The following is a 25,108-nucleotide window of genomic DNA, read 5'->3' on the forward strand; positions in this document are numbered from 1 at the left end:
ACTGGGGGACATTAGGTTGGAAATCTGTTGGAATGTATCTTTTCAGGGTGGTGGAATTACTTACATGTACCCTGGTGGAATTATGTTGGTAGATGTTATGTGCGTTTTTCAAAGACATGCATACCTGGAATTAAAATCTAAATGTTTTTGTTACAGGGCTCGAAATTCATTTTTGGAAATAGGTGCACTGGTGCACCCAACCCAAAAAAGTAGGTGCACAGAAAGAATTTTGGGTGCACCACATAGAATAAAGCTGAATGTCAGCAAAACATAATTACAAAATTTTATGCTTTTAATAAGAACTTCAATCTGTATTTCTATAGCTAACCTTAAAATTTCAGACAAGTGATACATGAAATAAAGTACAACAAAAGGTTATATTGCTTTTTCTGATACTTACATTTCAAGAATATTCTTTATACTTAGTATACAATAGTGCCTTTACCCTATAAGGCTATAGCCTGTGCACCCACTGTCAAAAATTAGGTGCACAGCTCCAATTTTGGGTGCACACAGGTGCACATGCATCCACTATTTCGAGCCCTGGTTATATAGTATTCATTGCCTTGCATTTAGTGTTGTACTAAATGTGTTTTGTAATATACATGTATGGTTCACAACACCAGGTGTTCCTCATCGTAATTGTGTTCAAAACCTGGTAATTCCAGATACTTGTTTAGTAATACTGAAGAAAGACAGAGAATATATCTAGTCTGAAACGTCTGACCATTTCCAAATTGTATCCAGTTGCTTTCTCAAGAGTAACTGTTACCTTGTGTATCTTATTACGTGGATACATGTATGAAAGCCATGGCAAGTATTCTAATTATCATACTCTGCATGCTTCGCTTATGATTGCAATGTTCATGCATGTACATGTAATCAATCGTCTAGCTTATAATATGCAAAGGTTTTCCCTCGAAATTCAGAGCACTTAATTGACGCTACAGTGTAGGTGTGGAAAAGGTTGAACGCAATAAAACAGGCAACTTTTAATGAATTCAAGAAAAATTCGCAATGTCTGAAAATTAACTGATATTCCAACAAGGTAGTGCAGTATCATTATTCTTTAGCAATAGTAAACTACATTTGTTTTGTATAACTTCATGTTTTATGCAAAAAGGGAATTTCTAATACGTCATGTTGACACATGAAGCCATGGGACTAAGCAACCCCGCCTCATGTAGACTTGCTTGATTAGGGAAAGATCAGCTGGGAGTTAGGTTGCAGTCTAAGTAAGACCAAGACTGATTGGTTCAAGTTGAATCAATATACTGGGTGATATTTGCAGGGTCTGGGAACGCAGAGTTCACGTCTAAGCTCATATGTTGTGGGTAATCATATTGCTTGATAAATTACCGGCTAGGCGCCTTATTACATTACATGCACAACTGATGTTGGAACGCTGCATTTGCTTTGTCTTACAGCTTCTAGATGTCATTTAAAAAAAAAAGAGTTATTCTCTTTCAAAGTGTATGACAAAAAGGCCCCTGCAATTTCCAAAAAAGCTGCTAGGGGACAAAATCTGTGTGATTTATTTTTATGTTTACAAATTTACATGCACAACTGATGTTGGAATGGACCATTTGCTAAATGTCTTACAGCTTCTAGAAGTCATTAAAAAAATGAGTTTCAAAGTGTCTGACAAAAAGGCCCCTGCAGTTTCCAAAAGGCTGCTAGGGGACAAAACCTGTGTGATTTATTTTTATGTTTACAAATTTACATGCACAACTGCTGTTGGAATAGACCATTTGCTGAGTCTCAGATTCAACATTGTTATACACCGTATACGTATGTGTGGCACTTTCAAATCTCCACAAACATGTACCCCATGTTTTGTTCCTTATCTCCTTGACAAGTACCAGAAATTCCCAACTTCCCCCTGTCAAGTTAAACTCTGGCAGTGCTTCCTGAACTTATCAAAGATCCGGCCAATGGCAGAGAGGAATGTTTTCCATCATTAACACAAGGCTGGTGAACCAATTAGCATCAAACATACAGGGTCATTGGGGTGACAACCCTAGACTAAACTTTGTCAAGAACATGGGGTAGAAATTGAGTTTTATGTGACATTTCTTTCATTGAGGTGATTGTAAAAGTTGCCATGGAATTGGCAATTTCTGTTTACAATCTAGATTTCATGTCACAAAACACATCGTCCTTGAAATTCAGCGAAAGCAACCCCAAAATCTGAAGGTTACCAGAAACAACAGCCTTAACACAAAATTCCAAAGGATATCCAGAGAGATCCATACACACTGGTGAGGTTTAAGATAAAACAGCTCTAAAGTCAGCCCTAGAGGATAATTGAGGCCCAATAGCTTACTTGTTGAGCCACAGGTCTGTATATGTGCTATATATAACTGTGCAGCTTTCTACAAACACAGGGAAAGCGTGAAGATTTAGTCATGACATTGTAAGTAGTATTTATTATGACAATGTGTGCATTGCACAATACAATTATGAGAGTGTGCATTTTTTAGAGAATGGTGCAGTTTTTCACATACACATGATACAACCATATAAACTACACAATGACTTGAAGGGAGGGACCAGCTAATAGAGTTGCGCAGTGGAGTGCACGGTGCATACTAGTATAACATTTTAAACTGTACTGGCATGGTCCCAATGTATATGCCAACACTGGTATTATGTGAGATATTGCAAATTGGAATTGACAACTACAGACTATAAATTCGTAGGGTGTTATATATGAGATGTATATATTTTAGATTTTCTATTTTTGCTGTCTTATTCAATTAAGTGTAATTTTATTTCATTACTTTCATTTACATTATTCGGAAGGCCTTAAAATAAATCTGTAGTGGTTGCAGCATATACATAAGGTGGATTTTGCGACAATTGTTTTATCCTGGAATTTAAAGATGACTGGAAACTAAAGCATTTCTCTCATAGAATGTAGACGAGTATACCAAATGCAAATTCCACATTGCCTTGCTGGGCCTAATAATATCATCTAACAGTGTAAAATACCATTGGTAGAACCTAATAGTAATACCAGAAAAAAGGCAGCCTTACCCCCACCCTAGGTATACATCTTTCCCTACAAAAATAAATCTTGGATGTTTCAGATGGCTCGGTCACGGTAAAGCTAGCACTATATTTGTCTTGGCTGATTCCTGTTAGCTGTAACTAGTCTGACCCCTGACCTGGCTGTATGCCAACAGCTATAAGGGAAGTCAGTCAGGATGTTTTATGTGAAACATGTGGAACACAAGTGCCAAGTCTATGGGAGGTGGTAGGCAAGCCAAAATCTGCTCATCTTTGACCTGTGAGCGTTTGTCGCCGTTAAGCCTTTGGTACAGTGTTTAGTGGAGCCTTAGGCATCAAGTCTCTTCATGTAAAAGAACCCAGCACACTTATCGAGAAGTGCCAAGTCTATGGGAGGTGGCCGTCAGCCCAAAATCTGCTTATCTATGACCTGTTTGCTAACATCATATACATGAACAGTTTGTCCTAGGACTCTAGGAGGGGCCTTAAGCCTTCTGTACAGTGTATAGGGGAGCCTTAGGCATCAAACCTCTATGTGTAAAAGAACCCAGCACACTAATCGAGAGGTACCAAGTCTATGGGAGGTGGCCAGCTGTCCAAAATCTGCTGATCTCTGACCTGTGAGCCAACGTGAACAGTTTTTCCTGGGAGGGGACGTTAAGCCTTCGGTACAATGTATGGTTATGAAGGGTCTTCAAGCATCAAACCTCTACGAGTAAAAGAACCCAGCACACTTATCGAAGTGCCAAGTCTATGGGAGGTGGTAGGCAGGCCTAGGAGGGGACATTAAGCCTACAGTTCAGTGTATAAAGGGGCTTCAGGCATCAAACTTCTACATGTAAAAGAACCCAGCACACTTATCGAGAAGAGTAGGGGGACCTGATGTGTTGGCGACATCTGATGACTAATCTAGCATAACACTGTATATTCCCAATGGCAATTTCTATAGTTTGTTTCTATAGGACCACAAAGTGAATATGATAGAATAGAGTCGCTTCAAAATCCATAGTAGGGTACGTTCCACCGCGAACTTAAAACCACCGCAAACATTTTTGTCCAATACTATAGCAGTACATGTATGTGACTATAGTGCTGCCTCAAACTTAAAACCACTGCAAACAAGTTCCATTTTCGCCTTAGCGTGAAATAAAAACCATGCGAACTTAAATGCATTTACATTGATATGGAAGGAATTATGGATCCGTCTCTTGGCGCTGTTGTATGTGACACTGTATAGTTCAATTTCACGGTGACCAATTGGTCTATATGATAGATTTTATGTCATAAGATAAATTGGAACTTGCTTTCCATTGGAAATAGAAAAATATGATAATATGTTTTCTACGAAGCTGTAATTTATAAGAATTTCAGAAACTTAGGTGTTAGTATATGACTGTTAGGTCATTGAATTTTTTTACTTCAAGGATACAATGTATATAACAATATATAATTCTTCTGTATTTTTTGTTGTTGTATACTGCGTTTATACATGTATGTTAGTTTCAAAGTAGGGGAACAGCTTAATTGTGCTTTGAAATTGAATACATAATTGATTATCTAGCATGAAATTGGAACAAGAGAGCAAAGAAAAATATTTTAACTGCCCTAAGCTGCCATGGTAAGTGATACCTTTAATCATATTCATTGTTTTGTAACCCTATCCTGCTACAATTTGAACCTGCGTAAAACACATTTCCACATTTTTAACACCCAGTCAGGGCTTGAAATACATAAATCCAGTTTTCTACAATGTATGATTGGTGATGTTGGGCTCAAAATTTACTTTTGTGCACCAAAATTAGAGCTGTGCATTTTTTTACTGTGGGTGCACCTAGATATTTGCGTAAGGCTATGTCACATCAGTAAAGGCACTATTTTACACTAGAATACTGTATATAGTATGCAGACTTCTTGACATTTAAGGCCACACCAATTTTATTTCTTGGTTAACAGAATTTAAAAAAAAATGCTAGATTGGAAAATCAACAGGAAAACAGAATCTCAGAGGAAAGTTTGTACTTTGGTGCACACAGTTTCAGGGAGTGAACAGGGTCAGGTGCAAGTTTTCACCCCAGCCTTCTGTTTTTATGATGTACTTGTGCTACAATTTTACAAAAAAATCTGTTAACCAAGAAATTAAATTGGTTTGGCCTAAGTGCCAGAAAAAATAATAAAACCTTTGTTGTATTGATGGTTTAATTTTTCTGACATTCAAATTGCAACATGATTGTATTTTTCTTCTGCAGTCTTTCGGTAAATTTCAGGTGGGTGTTTTGAGCCCAGCGAACCATGGTACACCACTTTTCCCCATAGACCGATGTCCCCAAATGCCAATTACTGCAGGAAATATATCCACAATCCCATTATGAAGAGAAAAATAGGATCGTACCCATGGGAAGCTCTATTTTTGTGACGTTTTATTCATTGCATAGTTTACATAAAACATCTAGATTTTTCCTTTCATCCATACTGTATGTACTACAATGTCGTTTGGCGTAATATAACCAACTGCTGCGCCGCGTGCCTGCGAAGCTGGTGTGTTATGCCGAATGGCGGTTATACCGGCTATATAGATACAGATACAGATACAGAATGTAACTTATTTTCAAAAGAGGGGAGGGGGGGGGGGCACTAATTTATAGCTAGAAGCAACCCAATTGCATTAGGAATATGTTTATGAGTGACAAATTTGTAAAGCACAAATTGAGACATGTGTTCAGTTGAAGTAAATTTGTCAAGATTTGTACCTAAAACAAAATCTTATAGTCATAAATCTAAGGGTAGAAAAGTCTGTTCAATAATTCTATTCTGCAGTTTTCATGTAGTGTTCTTATGATACTGTACCTGTATATAAATTGATACGTTGCCATAAAAATGGCATATTTTTCTGTGCTTGGCACATGACGCTCAATTTTCAGATTTTCTATTCTAACTCCTTTTGATGGATTGAAATCTAGCCAGGATTTTCTCATATCAATTATGAATTATTACCTATTGTACCGTACCATAAATATTCCTCATGCTCTATTACGTATATACAGACCAGAATATTGCATATGAAACCAGCCCTATAAAGAGATTACCCTGTCCCTTGGGAGAGAAGAGATATCATATGGGATGACACAGGACCTTGACATACACAGACTTTTAGTCCTGGATCAGCCATTTGTACTGGGTAATTGTCAGAAAGCACTGTTGGGTATTTCTGTCCCTTTTTTTAGGCCACACCAATTTAATTTCTTGGTTAACGGATCTTTTTTTTAATTCTAGCAAACAAAAAAATCATGAAAACAGAAGGCTGGGGTGAAAACTTGCACCTGACCCTGTTCACTCCCTGAAACTGTGTGCACCAAAGTACAGACTTTCCTCTGAGATTCTGTTTTCCTGTTGATTTTCCAATCTAGTATTTAAAGGAAAATTCAGTTAACCAAGAAATTAAAATGGTGTGGCCTTATATCTGTGACAAAATGGAGATATAGTTTTGGTTGTGTCTCTGTGTCTGTGTGTGTTTGTGTTTCCAGACTATTGCAGACAGCATAACTCAAGAACCTCTAGATGGATTATGATATTTGGTTTGTTGGTTGGTGTTCGGAAGATGAAAGTCAAGGTCGATTTTTGGCCCCCTGGTATGTGACCTTGATACTGCAGCAGAACTTCCATTTTTTGTATCTTTTGACCTGGAGACGTGCTATGGTCTTGTTTTATCAAGTTTATGCTGGAGTATAATATTACGGGCGGGAGACCTGGCGCATCCCCGTCTCGTAACAGCCAATAAAAGGGTACATGTACATGTATGTCATCCCGTAAGGGGCGGTATAACCCCGATGGTGCGTAAGCATGTCGACTGATGATGATGATGATATTAAGGATAACTCACTGTTTGAATTGTTTTAGCTGGGCAAAGAAATATATTTGCTTATCATTTCGCTCAGAAATTTAGTGCTTGTAGTTGTATGTACAACCCAAAAGAAAAAAATTTTTGAAAGCTATTTCCGGAAATGTGGCTTAGGGACAATTTGACAGGCATTTCAGGCATTAGCCTTTAATTCCTGTAGTTGTTTATCCTGGAATATTTTTGGAAATGGTGGAATCCCCGTCTTCACAGCTAAACACAATGTTATTGTTGCAAACAATTCTTAGGCATCGAATGACGCACCTCCTTTTTTAGGTTGACAAAAATAGAGTGTTCTTCATTTCGTTCCTTTGTATAGAATTACATGTAGTGCTAATGTTTGTCGCTCCCTATGTTAGTGAGATTTTTGGAAACTTTTGCGTATTCTTAGGACCTCAGGCCACACCAATTTTATTTCTTGGTTAACAAATCTTTTTTTTTTTATTTTAGCAACAAAAAAAGTCATGAAAACAGAAGGCTGGGGTGAAAACTTGCACCTGACCCTGTTCATTCCCTGAAATTGTGTGCCCCAAATTACAAACTTTCCTGTGAGATCCTGTTTTCATGTTGATTTTCCAATATAGCATTTTTTTAAAAATTCCGTTAACCAAGAAATTAACATGGTGTGGCCTTAGTAGTTTTAAAGTCTAGTTGTACCTGTGTATTTTTTTTGGGGGGGGGGGGCTACTGAGAATTCCGTAGGATACACTCACAATAGCTTTCTTTCTATCCATGCATCTTTAAGTAAATGGTTCAGATTACAGTAGTCGTCCCTGAGTTGTTACAAGATGCTAGCGGTACCCTCTTCTGAATCTGTGGTGGTTCTAGCTTTTGTTGTTTGTCGTCAGACCTTTTATCTGGGTTGAGCTTAAAAAAAAAAAAGCAAGAAAGCAAGGTGGATACAAGGACATTGGAAAGAGTCTGAATTTTTGAACCCTTTAAAGGCAACCTAAGCAATATTAGGGTGTTGACAGTCAGATTTTAAAAATATTTTTTAGTGATTTCTATCGATAGTAACTCTAAATAACACTACTCCATTGCATATCGACCATCATGGAGCAAAAATGCGATGTCATTATGTGGTGTGAACTCGAAAATTGTCGACAGAAAACGGTTACGGCTGGATTCTGGGCTGATTTTTGGGTGGTACCAATAAATTAAAGATATTCCTCTCGCGGCTTGTTTCTGTGCTCTTTTATGAAATAATGATGCAAATGTGCTAATATTAGGGGTGGATACTGGTTTGGCTTAGTAAGGCCCAAGTCCAAGTTTAGGTCCAGAGATTTAGGTTCAGGTCCAGACCTGAACCTGGACCTGATCATGTCCAGTTGATGTTTTGTTTATTAGACCAATACTAAGCATTGAGAATTGATATTGGCACGCACAACTAGAAAAAGTTTCTTGGTCAGAAGACTTTCAAGACAAACCAGTGTTTGATATTTGAATGTTTCACTTATTTTAAATGCCTTTTTTGTCAGAGGGGAGACTCAAAACACTTTTTTATCAAACAAGATAGAAAATACATTTGTACTTTGTTCAGTTTTTTTTTGGACTCAGGTTTTTGGCTTTCAGGTTTTTTGGACTCGGTTCTTGGATGTTATAAAGGTCCGAATCAGGTCCAGCGAACCGGTATCCACCCCTATCTAATATGGGGAAGTAGATGTCAAATTCAATTTCACCAAACAGAATTGCTTTCCCCAGAATTTTTCAAGTTTTACCCCCTGAAATCGCTTAGGGCACCTTTAAGTTCAATATGCCTGTCTCTCTCTCTCTCTCTGTTAGTACATTCCTTCTGACATGGAGTAGGCATTAGTGGCCTGTGTCACACTGAGAGGAATACTTCAGGAGTGGCTTGGCATGCAACAACAGCCCGAGATTGTTTGCACATGTCAATCAATAATACAAACATGCAGCAAAACAAAACATGTCTGATTTTATCTGGGAGAAAGCTTGAAAAAACATGTGCATGTTCCATTTGTGTTAGTATTAGAATTAAACTTTAATTCATTGTGTAACGTCTTGAATCTATAATGTCGTGAGAGAGTTATATTTATACAGAAACCTAATTATAAGTTAATCAATTTCTAATACTGTATATATATTGCTTTTCCAGATTGCAACAGTAGAAAGACAAGTGATTTTCTGGAATGCAATAAAGATTAAATGTGAATTCAAAGTTATTGTATATAGTCATGCATTGAATATTATATTGTATGTAGATATAACTGATTGTTTACTGTAATTCACTTTATCTTCACGGTGGCAAAATTTTACGGTGTAATAAGAAAAATGGACATTTTCACTGAACTTTAACTTCACGGTGGTGGCAAGTGATTTACAGAACGGATGTGTGAAGGAATTATAACTAATTACAAGGTTTTTTTCACAGTGATGATAAGTTCATGGTACAGAGGTGACCATGAAAACAGTGAACATAAAGTTACAGTGAAAGTAACAAGAATAACAGTACCGTAAAATCCCTATTTACGTACACACTTTTTAAACTTTTCAAGTCACAAGTAGGTGCTCAAGGCTGACGTCAAAGTCGGGGTGCGTACATTAGGAGGGGTTCTTCCTCGGAAAAATCGCATATCAGCTTGAGAGTATGGTACATCTTCATGCAAATGAAGTGTGGAATGCCACCACACAATCAATCACAAATAAAGAATAAATAATACATATATTTGAATTCTTTGACATTGTCTACCCAGAAACATTTTCTCAGTAACGCTTTAAGTCGGTAAACATCATCGGAAGGATGATCATGTCAACCTCTAACTATCCACCGAAATGCTGGAGAGGGGTTGTGTACGTTATTAGGAGAGTTTTTCCCCTGAACGTTTCAACTCACTGAGTCAGGCCCGCAATCGTCCCCAAATCAAGGGTGTGTACGTAAGGAGGGGTGCGTACGTAAATAGGAATTTTACAGTATTTGTGTTTTTTTCCTTCCAGGTTGGCACAGTAGAAAGACAAGTGTTTGACTTCCTGGGCTACATGTGGGCTCCCATCATCGGTAACTTCTTCCAGATAATCTGTGTCATACTGGGGCTCTTCGGCACCTACCAGTACAGACCAAGATATATCGTCGTGGTCAGTATCTTTATCTTTCGCTTTCCTTTATGTTGAACTATTTCTAAGTAATGTGTTGAAGATAGATAGCCTGGTTGCCATCTTAGTTAGTTTACCGGGACTCCCAATAATCCCATATGTGTTCTATATCCTTAATGGTGCACGCACCAGTTCTTCCGCGACAGGGGTCTGTGGTAGTGTACGACAAAAAAGTGACGAAAGGGTTTCGAGTGTCAAGGTTTGAGTTCACATTTCTCATAATTTGCTGCGAACTGACATTCGATACCAACACGGCTGAAAAGCGTAAGAATCGGTGTGTTTTTGGTGAAAATTGATTTCGGACCCGAGCCTTATTTCCGGATAACCGTCCGCGTTGAAGGTAAACCCTTTGACCCAGATTGACCTTTGTTGCCTTCTGTTGGCCGTGTTGCATTACCTCGCGCGCCGGGTTATTGTGAAAATCTAAGTGGTAGGATTTTCTTTATAATTGGCTTGATTATACCTTAAAGATTTCTCTTTCTGACACTAACAGTCATTTCTGTGTCAAAAATTCTGGTGAAGTGTTTATTTCCAAAAATGTCAAATTTTGTGCCTCATCTTTGACAGGAAAACTGCCAAAGAAGACCACTGGACTGATAAAATCTGGTCTATGTGGACAGGTGGTCACTTTAGACAGAATTCTCAGAAATGCTTGTGTCAGTTGGAAAAATTGTTTAAAAGGGACCAACAAAAAGTGGTCACAATGGCCAGGTGGTCCTTGATATGTATAAATGTAGAGGTGGTCACTTGTAGTTGTACAGGTTTGACTGAACCCTTAAAACAGGGCAATTGGAGATGGCTGACTTCACCCCTTACCCATACTACTTTGTGACCCAATCCCACAGACAAAAATAGCGGCACTTCGGATGAATGGCAAGTACTGTATATAATTAGGAAAACACAATTTATTATATTCATTTTGCCCACAATTGTAAATCAGGAATAAAATGTGTGTAATATTCTTGGGATTTCGCAGAAATCTAGCCCTAACTCATGGCTTTTTGGAAAAATACAGTACTGATTGAGTTACAATTAACGGATATCGCGATAGCGTCGCGTTATCGTCGCGATACCGTCGCGATATCGTCGCGATAGTATCGCGTTACGGCAACGCGTTATTAACGCATTTGAGGCGGGTGAGTTTTGTCCGAGCCTCTTGATTAGCTATGCGCGATAACGCAAGTTATCGGGGTCGTTACCCATTCATATGCGCGGGCGGCGACATCACTAAAACAGTGCCCCGCCTACACAGCGGGCCTCTGTCGGCGGTGTAGCCAAGGAGCCTTTGTCAAGTATTTTCAGCAGATGCTCGTAATTTCGGTGTTTAAATAATCATATCTCTAGTTTTCAAGTTCCGAGCAGGTTCTCCTGAACGTTGACAAAATCAGTCGATCGCAGTGAAAGCGGCGTTCTAGCCAGGTCAAGTGGATGTTTGGAGCTTGGAACAGGGGCGGCTGACCGTCTATGATGTTGATACCTTGATAAAATAGAAACACAGTGGTAATAAAATGTTTTCTCATGTATCAGATCAAGGATAAGACCAGATCAGAAAATCTGGTAGCGCAAGTTTTCATACAACGGCGTGTGCCTCCGACCACCGCGGCATGCGACTTCTGGGCTGCTACCGCGCAAGGCGCGCTTGCTAGTCCGCCCGGCCAAAGGTTTCCGCTACGCCGGTGGCAGTTTCTGGAATCCCATGGCGATAGCCGCTTGCTTGATTGTCTTGCTTTTGTTTTTAGAAGACATGTTGTAATTATAATCGTATGCTAGTAATATACTGACGTAACGCGGTACGCATCCACTAGAGTTTCTTCACAAGACGTGGTATGAAGTCACGCGGCCGAAAAATTACGTTCATTGTTGTAGAGTTTGAATTGTCTTTATTTACGTTCATTGTTACACCACCAGGCGGCAGGGCGAGAAATACTAGTCCTGTGTCTGTTTTGAAAGCATCTGGCCACAAAAACTTACACAAGTCATAATGTATTCCTTTCTGTGTACGATATTTGTGAGTGCCGCGCTGTATCGCAGCGCACTTCCGGGATAGGAAAACAACCCCGCGTAACCTCCGTATGCAAATTTTGACCTAGATTTATCCAATCGCTGGTCAAACGAGAGCTTTTAAAAAAAGCTGGCGTTTCGGCTACGTTTATGAGTGTGAATTGTCTTTTCCCTTTACTTGAAGTAAAATCTGCCAGAGGAAGTCACTCAAGGGCTGTTCAGTCTATAAGAAAAATTGTCAGTTTGGGAAATGAGTACTGTTTTAATAGAGAAAGGCAGATTGGGGAAAGCAATTTTGAAGTTACGTCACTTAACTTAAGTGCTTTTGAAAAAGCTGGTCTTGGCCTACAACTTGTACTTATTTGTAAAATGTATAATAGGCTCATTATAAAAGCTATCAATGTAATTATGTACATGGCACGCAATAAAACATAAAATTTGAAAAAGCACCATTGAATCATCAGCACTATGGTAATTAAGTGAAATAGAAGTTCATAACAGCTAAGGTTCTATCTAAAATGACTACCAAATGTCAAACAAATCAACAGCTACCTCATCCGTATTATTCTGGTTTCCGCATTTACAACATTTCTTCCTTATTTTCCTGGGTAATTTTGCTAAAATTCATGAAAATTCCCATAGTTTTGTGCCGAGGGGCGCCACTTTCCACGTCCGTGTTGTCTGAATGAAGTCGATACTGAACAATGGAGCATTTGCTACTGTAACAAAGAATCGCTGTTTTGCAAACAACATCAAGAGCCTCTGTTTACATCGGGGATAGAAGTTTAGTGGCGAGTGTTTTGCAAGAATTATCTTACCGCGCATAGGAGCCGCTGCACGGTATTTTCCATTACAATGAACAGAAAAATTCGAATGCCGGGTTTGGAATCTATGAAGTCCTGTTCATAAGACAAAGGCCTTGTATATATTAAATGAATATTTAAAAATAACAAATATAAAATATTTCTTTATTTATTAATGAAAAAAAAAAGATATTCATAAATATGATATTGATAGATTAATATAATATCAATATATATTTTTGATATTCAATATCTAAAAAGAAAAAAAAAATCCATGCACGGACACGAACCCGGATCTTCTGGGTCCGAAGTGCTTCGCGTTGCCAGATCGGCCAAGCTGCGGTACGTAAATAGTCACTCTGGACGTAATGCTATAACCTCACTATATGGTATCATTTATGCCGATTTTTGGTCGTTTTCTTGACGAAATCATTTTTTTTCTTCTGCAATCTTGTGGAATAGATGTAATATGGTCATTTTTCAGGATATCAAAGTCCGAAACCACAATGCAATGATATTTCCGAACAGTTGTAGCAGTTACATGCGGTCGCCCTCCTGTGTCACATGCAAATCTAGCCTGCCTGCCTTTTCGTGCTCTCTTGCCATATAAGGCAACGGCTATACAAGGATTTGGGAACGTATTGCCATATAAGGTCTTATTGTGTGCGACACAGTGTTGAACCAAGCTTCCCTGGTTCCTTCCTGCAAGGTAAAAGCCAGGACAATGCGTTCCGGCGCGCATGCGCCGAAACGCAAAAAACTCGCCTGGTGAAAAATGAAATCTGAGCGCGCTCCTTGAATTGGAAACCATGGTGGTTTCGTCAAAATTGAAACCTCCTTGGTGAAGCCAAGCACATTTATCAACCTTTAATTTATTGTAGCAAAAATGGAACCCTATGAATTTGCAGTTTCGACGGTCGAGCCGCATGTTTCAATTTGATTGACATGTGCAAAGCGACGCGCGGCTTCTTTGATGGCATGGTCTCAAAGAAGGACCGCGTTGATTGTTGCAACATTCTGCACGGATCTTTGTCCACCACTTTATGTTTGACATGTCATGATATATTGTTGGTATAATCAAGGAGGAATTTTAAACCTCCTTGGTATAATATCGTTTGTGTTATAAACAGTTCTAGGAGTGATTGTCCATATACGTGTCAGCATCTTCGTGTTTGACGACAATGACAATGTCGCTATAATGTGTTCGTAAGACTTTTACGGAATACATAAATTTTACGGAATTCATAACATGCGAATTTTACGTAAGGACCGTATGTATTCCGTAAAACTTACTCGTGTGCAGAATTTTGTGAAGTTAATGTATTCCTTAAACTCGTTTGCAAAATTCCGTAAAAACTGTGTTTCTTTAGTAATGAATAAAACAAATACAGCTGATAAATGAGAATGACAGTCATGCCGATCTGACCAATGACTGAATTGCATGAACCCCATACGATGTGTTTTATTTCCTACTTGTTCATGTCTGTAGATCTACATTTTGTACGATCGGAGAATACGGAAATGTTTTCATACGTGTCTCAAAAATTATATAGCGATTTTTTTCCATATCTGACACAGTACCTACCGTTTTTCCAGCATTTGTAATAGACGATGGCGGATGAGGCAAGATGTAGTAGACGCCGAAAGATGATCGATAACTTACTTACCTTTTTAGAGTCGTGTGACGTAGTCTATATATGTGTTGTTCATAAACAACAGCGCATAACAGTTGTAGTACCGTGAAAACATGTCAGAAATGGTACGTAGTAGAAGTATTGTTAGTTATGCAACATGCCAGCGCCAACTAACAAGAGATCCAATTGCTTTTCCGTTTCCAATATTGTAAATACTACCATATTCGACGTCGGATGCAACTTAACCAGTAACTTACCTTTACTCTCTTGTTTACGTTAACCAAAACCTCCTTGAGTTAACGTTGCGATTACCTTATGTTCAACAGTTGTTGAACCGTTCATTCGTATGCTTAGGAATGGATCCGAGGGAATCGCTTGGAAGAAAAACAATGCACTTTGGAATGATAAGAAAGTTCGTATCGCCTAATTGAAAGAGAAAGACGTAATGATGTCAAAGAAAGGAGTTTAAAAAAATCGACTGTTTCTGTCTGATCCATGCCTTAGCAGACGTCGTTGTTGCAAAGACGTTTCCTCTTTGTAGAATTATTAGAGTCGTTATATACATTTCTTCCAACATTAAATACATATCATATAGTTCCTCAAATGTCAAACGTTTATTGAAAGGTAAGTCCTGACGCAACATGTGTAAGTCGAACAGAACACAGCTTGAGTTAGTAGAAGGTAAGTTTAAAACGCAATGCAAACCAGAACAAAACTTCGTCAGAACAAGGAATTTATCGGGAAGAGCCTTGGGAAGAGGTCTCAGCACAAGAAAAACCCCGTGGGAAGCTCTCTCCGACAGTCAATATCGGCATGCATACACATAACAAAAGGTAAGTTACAAGGTGATAATAATGAATAAAGGAAGACCGCTCCTTCGTATACATTGCTAATAGTCTGTGGCTAGTAGCATGCAACAAAGATTGAAATACAACACGAGTTAGGGTGTCGACTAGTGATAAGGAATGAACTTTTGGTTGTTACAAATTTGAAACGTAAATGATACTGTCCTGCCGCGCCACAAGAAGTGTGAAACAATAGAACACACCAGTGACGCCTGTACTCCAGTCTAGACAATGCTTTTGTTTACTCTGCGACGTGACATCGCAAAAGAACAGACTTTGAGATGTGTATTCCAATCGCTTTTTTGTTTCGTGAGGAAAGGAAGAAACCCAGAATTTCCCCGCCAGTTTGGCTAAAACAAACCACACCATCCAAATCTGCTTTGCAATAGTAATTCTAAATATGTACATTAATTTGCCAATTCAAACTGATTTGAAACAGTGCAGATTTACGAGGATAGTAGCGCTGAGATTTTCAGAACAGAAAGTTATCTCAAATACAAATTACTAGTATTTCAAGTTCAGAAGTCACGACATAGCAAGAAGAGAAGAGCGTCGATCGTAATGTTTGGGAAAAGCTTTTCCAGAACAAGTCCGGGCTGATGATCAACTTGGTCGTGTAAAATTTCGAACGGTAAGTAATTAATGTGAGAAAAATTACTTTGACACACCCCTCACGCATTGGTTTTCTTGCGCAATTGCGCTGATAAAAAAGAGTGAAACGAACACGGAATATGTACTCAAGGAGGTTAAATAATCCTTGATTTAACTTAGGTGGAGCGAAATGCCATTTTATGAGTTCATACTTAATCCCTTGTTTTATACGTAAAACGCATGTTAGTAGAAACCGAAAGATTCGAACGTGGTGTTAGGGTAAACAACATATCGTCAACAGGACGAAACTTAAAACACACGCATGCTTGTGCGCGCTTTTATAATAGAACAAAATGGCTGGTAGCATTCGTCCTTGGACACTTTTAGTAGCCACTGAAGCATGCTCTACCTGTGTATGGAAAAGAGGACAAACAAACAAAATAATTAATTTTCCCAAATGAGTGAGTTTGCCAGTCACCAACAGACGCCTGGCCAAAAGGGAATAATCTGGCGGCAAAATTTAGCGAGTAGAATCAAGGACGTCATTGTATAGACTAGAAGTGGTAGAATTCAGCCGACCGAGCACATTTCCCAACGATATATATTTATGTACATAACATGTCTTTTCCTAGCCTTTCGACAAAACTTCGTAGCACCAAGCAAGTTCAGAAAAAAACCCTCCTAGGTAGCACATTTCAATCGCCTGTTAGAATTAATTGTAGACCGGGCGTCTTCAGCGTGAGAATTCTTGTGGAAGAAGTTCACTACACAAGCGCGCCGTCCACCGCCAGCCTTAGATCATGTCAGGCCGGCGACAAAAAGAGATCATCAATCAATTTTGACAGGAGTGGCGCGTCAGAGAGTCTGGGGTGAAATGGTCTCCCGTGTTGTGTATGAGAGTTTGGAGTTTTAAACTATCTGGATAAACTAATGCTGATATGAACATTTACAAAAGCATTACTTTGACTCTATTTCTGGAATCAAATTTTCTAAACAACACTTGATCAGTGGCATATAGCAAATTAAGTGATGTTTCCCCAACAATCATGTTAATTTTCACGATATATGTTTCTGTCGTCTTTCCTCCTCGCAAGCAAATATTCAGCTTGTCACCGAACTTTACCGACGTAGATCGTGATGTCTCGTGAGCACACGAAACACTCTCATTTGCTGACGACGGACAACGAGAATAAGCGAACGTGAAACGAGGATAGCCGATTTCACAAGTCTCCCGGCTGTTTCACGAAAGTATCCCAACAAAATACACAAGGATTGCCGATTGTAAACAAGAAATCTTCTGTACAGAGGACTAATTCTGTTGGGACATACCGTATTCATGTACATGTAGTACGAGTGGGTAAAGTAAACAATGAACTTTACGATGCCGATATATTTCTAACGCGGCGTGCAGCGCCTTGTATGAACACGTTGGGGTTGAAGTATGGATGGGTGAAAATTGCGTCGCGGTCTTGCCGCTTTACCTCCTTTATTTTGTTGAGGTCTCGTGCTTGGAAATGCTTCGAATTTAATTGTAATTCTTATCTCACCATACCATCGTTAATGCATATTTCTGACGATCACATGCGGCCGTAACAACAAGTATTGTTACGATACATTTTCATGACAATGTAGCAGAACAAACATGAAACCTGAACCCACCTCATTATAGCAGCGTATGTCGCAAAATAACGCATTCAGTAGCAGCTCAGAATAACGCGATAACGCATTTTCCGACCTTAGGCCTGCTATTCAAGTTGCGTTACTGCGTTTGCGTTACGTTATCGTTGCGTTACGTTACCGTTATCCATACGTTATCCTTGCGACACCGTTATCGTTATCCGTTAATTGTAACGCAATCAGTACTGTAAATGCAATCCCCCAAGCAAAGGGAAGGCCTGTATCCATAGATATAGTCAAAGTAATAAACATGCTTTGTTGCGTCTACACGATACGAAAAATCAATAGATATCAGGGTTTACTTTAGAGCCGTGCCTTGGTATCAGCCACGCACAGGCACGGTTTGGCTTTAACATGGCTTCTTGAGCGCACTAAATGTATAATATATGCAGTTCATATTCGTTTCATTTTATTTGATCTACATGTATAATAGGATTAAATTTTGTATAATGTGCCTGGAAAGTTTAACAGTGGTCAGGAAGGCGCAGATGAAGACAGAAAACAAATCTTTCCGGAGGTTTTGGAAAACTTCTGTCTTGAACAATAAAAAAAAACTTGTACAAAAAATCTTAACACAACTAAAAAGTATACATTTTTATCTGCCTTTTTAATGTCAAAAAATGTTAATCATTGTTACTTGAGACTGGAAAGGCTTGATATGAGCAAGCGAGCAATTACATATGCATATTAAGCATTCTTTCTCTAGTAAAAGACTTGTACATTGTGCTGGTGTTTGTATATAATATTGTTCTTTGTGCAGGGATGGAATGTAAACTCAAATTCACCATATACATGTACATCTGGTTTTGCAGTACTGTACGTGGGGTGTTCTGTGGGTGGCCTGGGTGTAACCTTATGTGTTATCTGTTTTTTGCAGTACTGTACGTGGGTCGTGCTATGGGTGACCTTGATGTAACCGTATTTGTTATCTGTTTTCCAGTACTGTACGTGGGGCGTTCTGTGGGTGGCCTGGAACATCTTTATCATCTGTGTATACCTGGAACTGGGCAGTCTCACTGTAGTAAGTACCACGGTTGCCTAGCAACACCATTCCTACTGGATGGTTGCCTAGCAACACCATTCTTACTCTATACCCTGGTGATCACATCGTCAGGGCTATGGTTAAGAAATACAGACCCTAGCCTTGTCCATTTGTCACTGACTCACTGGTCAACTTTAATGTCAACTCTCAGCTGGGGTAGATACCGGTTCGCTGGACCTGATTCGGACCTTTATAACATCCAAGAACGTACTTACAGAGTCCAAAAAACCTAAAGCCAAAAACCTGAGTCCAAAAAACCCTGAACAAAGTACAAATGTATGTTTCTATTTTGTTTGATAAAAAGTGTTTTGAGTCTCCCCTCTGACAAAAAAAGACATTTAAAATAAGTGTCACATTCAAATATCAAACACTGTTTTATCTTGAAAGTCTTCTCACCAAGAAACTTTTATAGTCGTGCGTGTCAGTATTAATAATAGTCACTATTAATTCTCTATGCTTAATATTGGTCTAATAAAACAAAACATCAACTGGACATGATCAGGTCCAGGTTCAGGTCTGGACCTGAACCTAAATCTCTGGACCTAAACTTGGACTTGGACCTTATTAAGCCAAACCAGTATCCACCCCTACCCTCAGCACTCTTGCTAGTAGCACAAAGGTTTGATATTTAAAATCTTGTTCAACAAGAGTTTGACTGTTGGTTGAAGCTCAAAAGTCAAAAGCATATAATAGAAGATCACCAAATGGTGTGGGTGTGTGTATTATATCTAAGTCTACGTCTCTTCTATGTCTAAGAATGGCTGGCTCTCATGATAGCAGTACAGAGATTTAAGAGTACAATAGGACTAATGTAAAGGTTTAAAGCATTAGAGATCACCATATGGTGTGTAGGCGTGTATTTATTATTTACATGTAATAATTGTTTTAGCACTAAGATTTAGAGTTCAAAAGGACTGTAACGTTAAAAGCATTAAAGATCACCATATGGCACATGTTAGTTCGCACTACATCTAAATGTCGTTTTAAATTCCTGCTATGTTTTCTTGGAAACGCCAGACCTTTAGCTGGCAGCATGAAGATTTGAGAATGAGATTTCAAAATCTTAAATGGTTTTCGATGTAGCGGGGCTCGAATCCTAGAAAAAACTGCTCTCTTTGTGTCTGATTTTTTCCTCTAAAAATCCTCTCAAAAACGCGGAAAATGCCATTTCAGAAGGTTTTATTCTTAAAACTTTACGGGGAGCATGACCCTGGACCCCCCTAGAAAGGTACTCGCTGGTCCCTCTGATTGTACAAAGACACCCCCCCCCCCCAACAAAATCTTAGCTACGGGCATGATCTCAAAATCTTAAACAGATCGCACATTTAGTGTGTGGGCGTTCATCTTACATTTAAATGTCGTCTTAAGTTCGGCGACGTCTTCTAGGAAACTCCGGTGCTCTTGTTGGCAGCATAAAGGTTTGAGAATGAGATTTCAAAATCCTTAACAGGTAATAACTTGATCACAAATTTGGTGTGTGGGTCTTCGTCTTACACATAGATGCTGTCTTAAATGTCTTCTCTGTTTCCTAGGAAACGCCAGCGCTGACGCTCGGAGCACCACAGAGCATCAGCTGGTGGAGAGAACACGGGATTGGCTGTCAGGTGTCCAACGCCACGGCAACGTCGACCAATCCGACAGTGTCGGGATGCCTGCTGGACTTCACATATGTAGAAATGATCCATGCTGCAATTCAAATTGTACTGGCTGTAAGTAGAACACGTTTGGTCTATTTATTTGTTTATCTGTTTTGCACTTAGAAATGATAAATACATAACAATGAAATATAAATGAGAATATAACAGTGAAGTGCAAGGAATTCAAATTGTACTGGCTGCAAGAAGAACACATTTTGTTTATTTATTTGTTAATTGGTTTATTTCTTTCGCACTTACAAGTGATAAATACATATTACCAATGAAATACAATGAGAATATAAAAGTCAGTGCAGTGCAAGGGATTCAAACTGCACTGGCTGTAAGTAGAGCACGTTCAAATTGTACTAGCTGTAAGTAAACACATTATTCCACTTAACTTGGGAAATTCTGCTTTTTTCTTCATGTCAAACCTGCCCAAGAAGACCACACAGGGACCAATAAATCTCTGTGGACAGATGGCCACTATAGACAGGATTCTTCTTATATGTAGAAATCAGCCATGCTGCAGTTCAAATTGTACTGGCTGTACGTATAATGCAACACAGTAAACACTGGTGTTTCACTTTACTGAGGGAATTTTCCTTTTTTTACATTTTATCATTGCTATGATGAATTAGGGTGAGGAGATGCTATTCCAGGCATATTCATGTAACCTATACAGGGCTCAAAATTCATTTTTGGATATAGGTGAAGTGGTGCACCTAACCTAAAGATCTTGGTGCACAAAAGAAATGTTGGTAGCACAATATAAAGTTAAGTGGAATCCCTACAAAACTTACTCTTACAAACCTTATTTTGGCAAAAAACATTCACTTTGTCTTCCTTGATTTTGTCCAAAACAATCTCTCTGAAAATCTCTTTTCTGTTGATATTGTGCATGAAAAGAAGTCAATACACGACGCAAGTACTTAAAGAGCTGTACCATACCTTTTGCTCTGTTTCATGTATTGTTCAGCCTCTAATTTCTTACTTGGCTTGATAGACTCACCCAGATTGTGACTTTGGTTGATTAGTGTGATCAGTCTCGGAGAGAAATGCTTCAGTAATCGGATTTTTATGTCCCAAACTCTATTAGCTTTATGACGTGGATTTGCAAAGAGCCGGTCCCGCGACCTTGGCAGATGTAATGATGTCCTTGGGGAATGAGACCTGTTTTTAGAACAGCTGATTGATGATACTAATCTAGTCTTAGAACATGTACATGAAGTCATCTTTTTCCTCTGTGGAAACGGAGATAATGTTTTTGGTCTGTCTGTTTGTTTGTCGTGTTGTGTATGTGTGTAGTTTTTTTGCAAGATGTACTGTCAAAACTGGCCAAGAAGACCACTCAAGGGACCTATAAAATACATGTATGGTCTATACTAGAAGAAGAAGAAGAATGAAAAATCAATGAATGAACACTGTATGTGGACCGGTGGTCACTATATAACGTAACATGACCTATTTACGTGCAGAACCTATTTACGTCCGGTTTGGCTCATGTCCACGCACATGTCGCGGTGTATTATGCCAAAACATGTTCTCATGAGCAATAACGAACATCATAAGTATGATCCTTAGCAATCTCTTTAATTTTTGCACAGTAAAACATAATGGCCATGCGTTTACAACGTGAACGCCACGTGCCGCGCATGTGGGGAAAATTTACAGATAAACATTGTTTTTTTTCCATCGCGTTAAGCAAGTGGCCGGACAGACATAGTGATTTTACTATCATTTGTCTGCAGACTACTTTGGACAGTTACTGTGCATTTTTTTCTGGTCTATGTTCTTCAAGCATAGCGCTAGAAGGGAAAAGATTCAGAAGTGGACAATAATGGGTTACCATAGCACAATTCTTCATCATGTACCTCAGTATAAATACATGCTCGCACGGCGTTAAACAGGCGGAGAAAAACTTACAGACCATGCATTTTCTTTTTAGAAGAGCTGATATTTCTGCCCATGGGTTTGAAATTTGGCTCTGTCCGCACGGTTTTAAGATAAATACGTTTTGAATAAATCGGACGTTAATTGGTGATGTTACGTTAATATATAGGATTCTTAATCCTTGTGTCAATGGGAAAAAATTATCTAAGAGACCACCAAAATGTTGTCACAATGGCCAGCTGGTCCTTAGACCACACCAATTTTATTTCTTGGTTAAGGGATCTTTTTTTTTTAAATTTTGGAAAAAAATCATGAAAACAGAAGGCTGTGGTGAAAACTTGCACCTGACCCTGTTCACTCCCTGAAACTGTGTGCACCAATTGAAAGTACAAACTTTCCTCTGAGATTCTGTTTTCATGCTTATTTTCTAATCTAGCAATTTTTTGAAAATTCTGTTAACCAAGAAATTAAATTGGTGTGGCCTAAATATGTAGAGGAAGTCAAATGGAGCTGGAATATGTTGAATATCAAACTGTCATGTAAATGTGAAACTTGTATTTGATCTATTTGTACATCTATGTGCATACTGTACATTTAGGCACATACTTTTGTATTATCTCAACACAATGGTTCTAGGATTGACAAGCATTCTCTTTCTGTTGTTTCAGATCATAGGATTTATCTATGGCATCTACGTGGTGTATATGTTCACAGAAGAGGACGACAGTTGTAAGTTTATTCTATGAATGCTCATAATATTCTGTGTAACATATTTTGTCTAATTTTCTTTAGAATAAGTAAATTACGAATTTCTTGTGTTCATTCTATGTAGCGTATATTGTCCAATTCTCTAAGCAATAAGCCGGATAGTTAGTGACTGAGTGAGTGACTGAGTGAGTGAGTGTTAAAGAAAACAAAGCAGATTTGAAAGAACTGAAATTTGTTGTTCATAAGCTATTTGTGAGCTGTTGTAGGAGAGCCCCCTTGCTGCCATTTTGTGAAGTGCAAGTAAATGTTTTCTGTACAGTAATAGCAAAGCGGTTGTCAAGTACAAATTCCTTACTTACTCTTTTACAAATTGTCATACTGTACATTCATTTGGTAGAAGGCATTTTTGTCAGTTTTTTCCACTGTCCAATAAAATATTAGAAACAATGACACTTATTATTAAAAAAACTTATTTTTTCAGTTGACTTCATAGGAGGTTTTGACTCGTACTCAGCGTACCAGGCCCCACAAAAAACCTCCCACATGCAGTTGCAGCCCATGTATGTGTAAGTACTCCAGCCTTTTCTTTGTCACCGATCTCAGAGCTTCAGTGGAGTCTCATTGGTCACTAGGGCTGACCAGTAAGAGAGGTGTTACCGGTATATTTTTGGTTTATTAAAGGCAACCCAAGCAATATTAGGGCCCGAAAATCAGATTTTGAAAGTCAATTTATTTAGTCATTAATTTTCTATACATGATTTTCCAAACAACACTATCACAATATATAGCGACGTCCATGATGCAAAAATATGACTTGTACTGCAATGAGAGAACTCACTGAAAATCGTTGCCAGGGTTTTTGTAGGCTCGCGAAACTTAGGGCATCATTGTATGGCAAGATTTTGCACGGTTTTAAAATGCTCAAAGTATGAAGTTTTTACACAAATGTGCTAGACAGTGTTAGTAGATGTCAATACAATAAAGATTTCAGCATTTTTTTATTTCCATTTTGTGTTCCCTAATATTCCTTTGGCTGCCTTTAAGATGCCCTTTAGCCCCTTTAGGGTCTAATCTTCCAGGGCTCATTAATAACCAGTATAGAAGCTAGTTAAGTCAGGCTATGGTCAGAGGTGTTTGTTTGTTTGAACCTTCGTTTATTTATGAGAAGCTCAAATGCGGTCTGCAGGATGGATTTGGAGAGTGTTGGAGCAATGTTGAGAAAATTTTATATCTGTCTCTACCACTACATATGATAAGAGCGGCTTATACACACTCAGAGCTACAAAAAAAGAGTTAAGAAAGCTAATAATAGCTCTACCTTTGTTAGCTATTTAGAAAAAAGGATTAGGCCAAACGTTCCTTGTTGTTCTGTTCAGTGCCAGTTTGTTCTGCCTTTACTTTCTAGTCACAAATGTACAAATGTCTTTTCCATCACCTGATTACCAATGACCTGAGTGTACTTTGTATTGTACCCCCCTCCCCACTGCTTTTCAGTCTCATTCCAAGTATTGTCAAGTTAGAAATTAAGTTCAGCAAAAGTGTGGCATTAGATCTGTTTGTTACATGTAGGACCCTCACCACAACACTATATGTAGCCTATAGAGCTGTGTACCGGTACACTGTACCGATACAGTACCGGTACAATCAATTAGGTACAGGTCCAAAATACCTGAACCCTGGTGGACTGGTACTGGACCGGTACTAATCAGGTCAAGCCTGACTCATGGGATGGCCACTTTGACATATAAAATTACTATGAAATTACCGTGGCAGTGCACTAAAACCATTCTATACTACATTTTGTATACTCCAACACATAAAACACATTTGCAAGGCTGGAGTCAAATTTTCATCTGTGTTTTCATAAAAATTATACCTAGCACAATTAGATATTATGTTGTTACCAGTTCAAACATGCTTTTGTCCTTATTGAAAAAACTACAATTTTCTGAACAAGTACAAGTAGTTTAGGTACAGGTTCAGGTCCGGACCTGTACCTAAACCCGTGTACCTGTACCTACAATTTGTTTAGGTGCACAGCTCTAGTAGCCTAGCAAGTTGATGGTGCATTAGCACTGTACTATGATACCCTATATGTTTAGACCATATATTTGCATGTTTATTTGCATGTTTAATGTCCTCCCCCGTTTTGTTTCATTTCAGTACCAGTTCTACTTGTTAGTGGTGAAGGGAAAAAGACTTTCTCTCTTCGGAGGTACTTTTGGTGGGATCTTTGATTTTGTGATTAATTTTCTCCTGACCTTTCTC

General features: G+C 38.7%; 1 protein-coding gene across 3 annotated transcripts in view; it reads left to right on the forward strand.

Annotated features, from left to right (window-relative positions):
* LOC136423775 (sodium/potassium-transporting ATPase subunit beta-1-interacting protein 2-like) overlaps positions 1 to 25,108 on the forward strand; it is a 35,053-nt gene that overhangs the window by 7,296 nt on the left and 2,649 nt on the right. The window contains exons 2-7 of one of the 3 annotated variants that reach the window (XM_066412062.1): positions 9,857 to 9,994; positions 18,504 to 18,584; positions 20,138 to 20,314; positions 22,801 to 22,861; positions 23,322 to 23,406; positions 25,004 to 25,064. In XM_066412062.1, coding sequence (XP_066268159.1) covers positions 9,857 to 9,994; positions 18,504 to 18,584; positions 20,138 to 20,314; positions 22,801 to 22,861; positions 23,322 to 23,406; positions 25,004 to 25,022 — 561 coding nt within the window. In that variant the 3' untranslated portion in view covers positions 25,023 to 25,064. The remainder of the gene's footprint in view (positions 1 to 9,856; positions 9,995 to 18,503; positions 18,585 to 20,137; positions 20,315 to 22,800; positions 22,862 to 23,321; positions 23,407 to 25,003; positions 25,065 to 25,108) is intronic. The other 2 variants (XM_066412061.1, XM_066412060.1) reach the window with 2 other exon arrangements.

Source organism: Branchiostoma lanceolatum, chromosome 18, assembly GCF_035083965.1.
Source record: "Branchiostoma lanceolatum isolate klBraLanc5 chromosome 18, klBraLanc5.hap2, whole genome shotgun sequence".
NCBI classification, from domain to species: domain Eukaryota; kingdom Metazoa; phylum Chordata; class Leptocardii; order Amphioxiformes; family Branchiostomatidae; genus Branchiostoma; species Branchiostoma lanceolatum.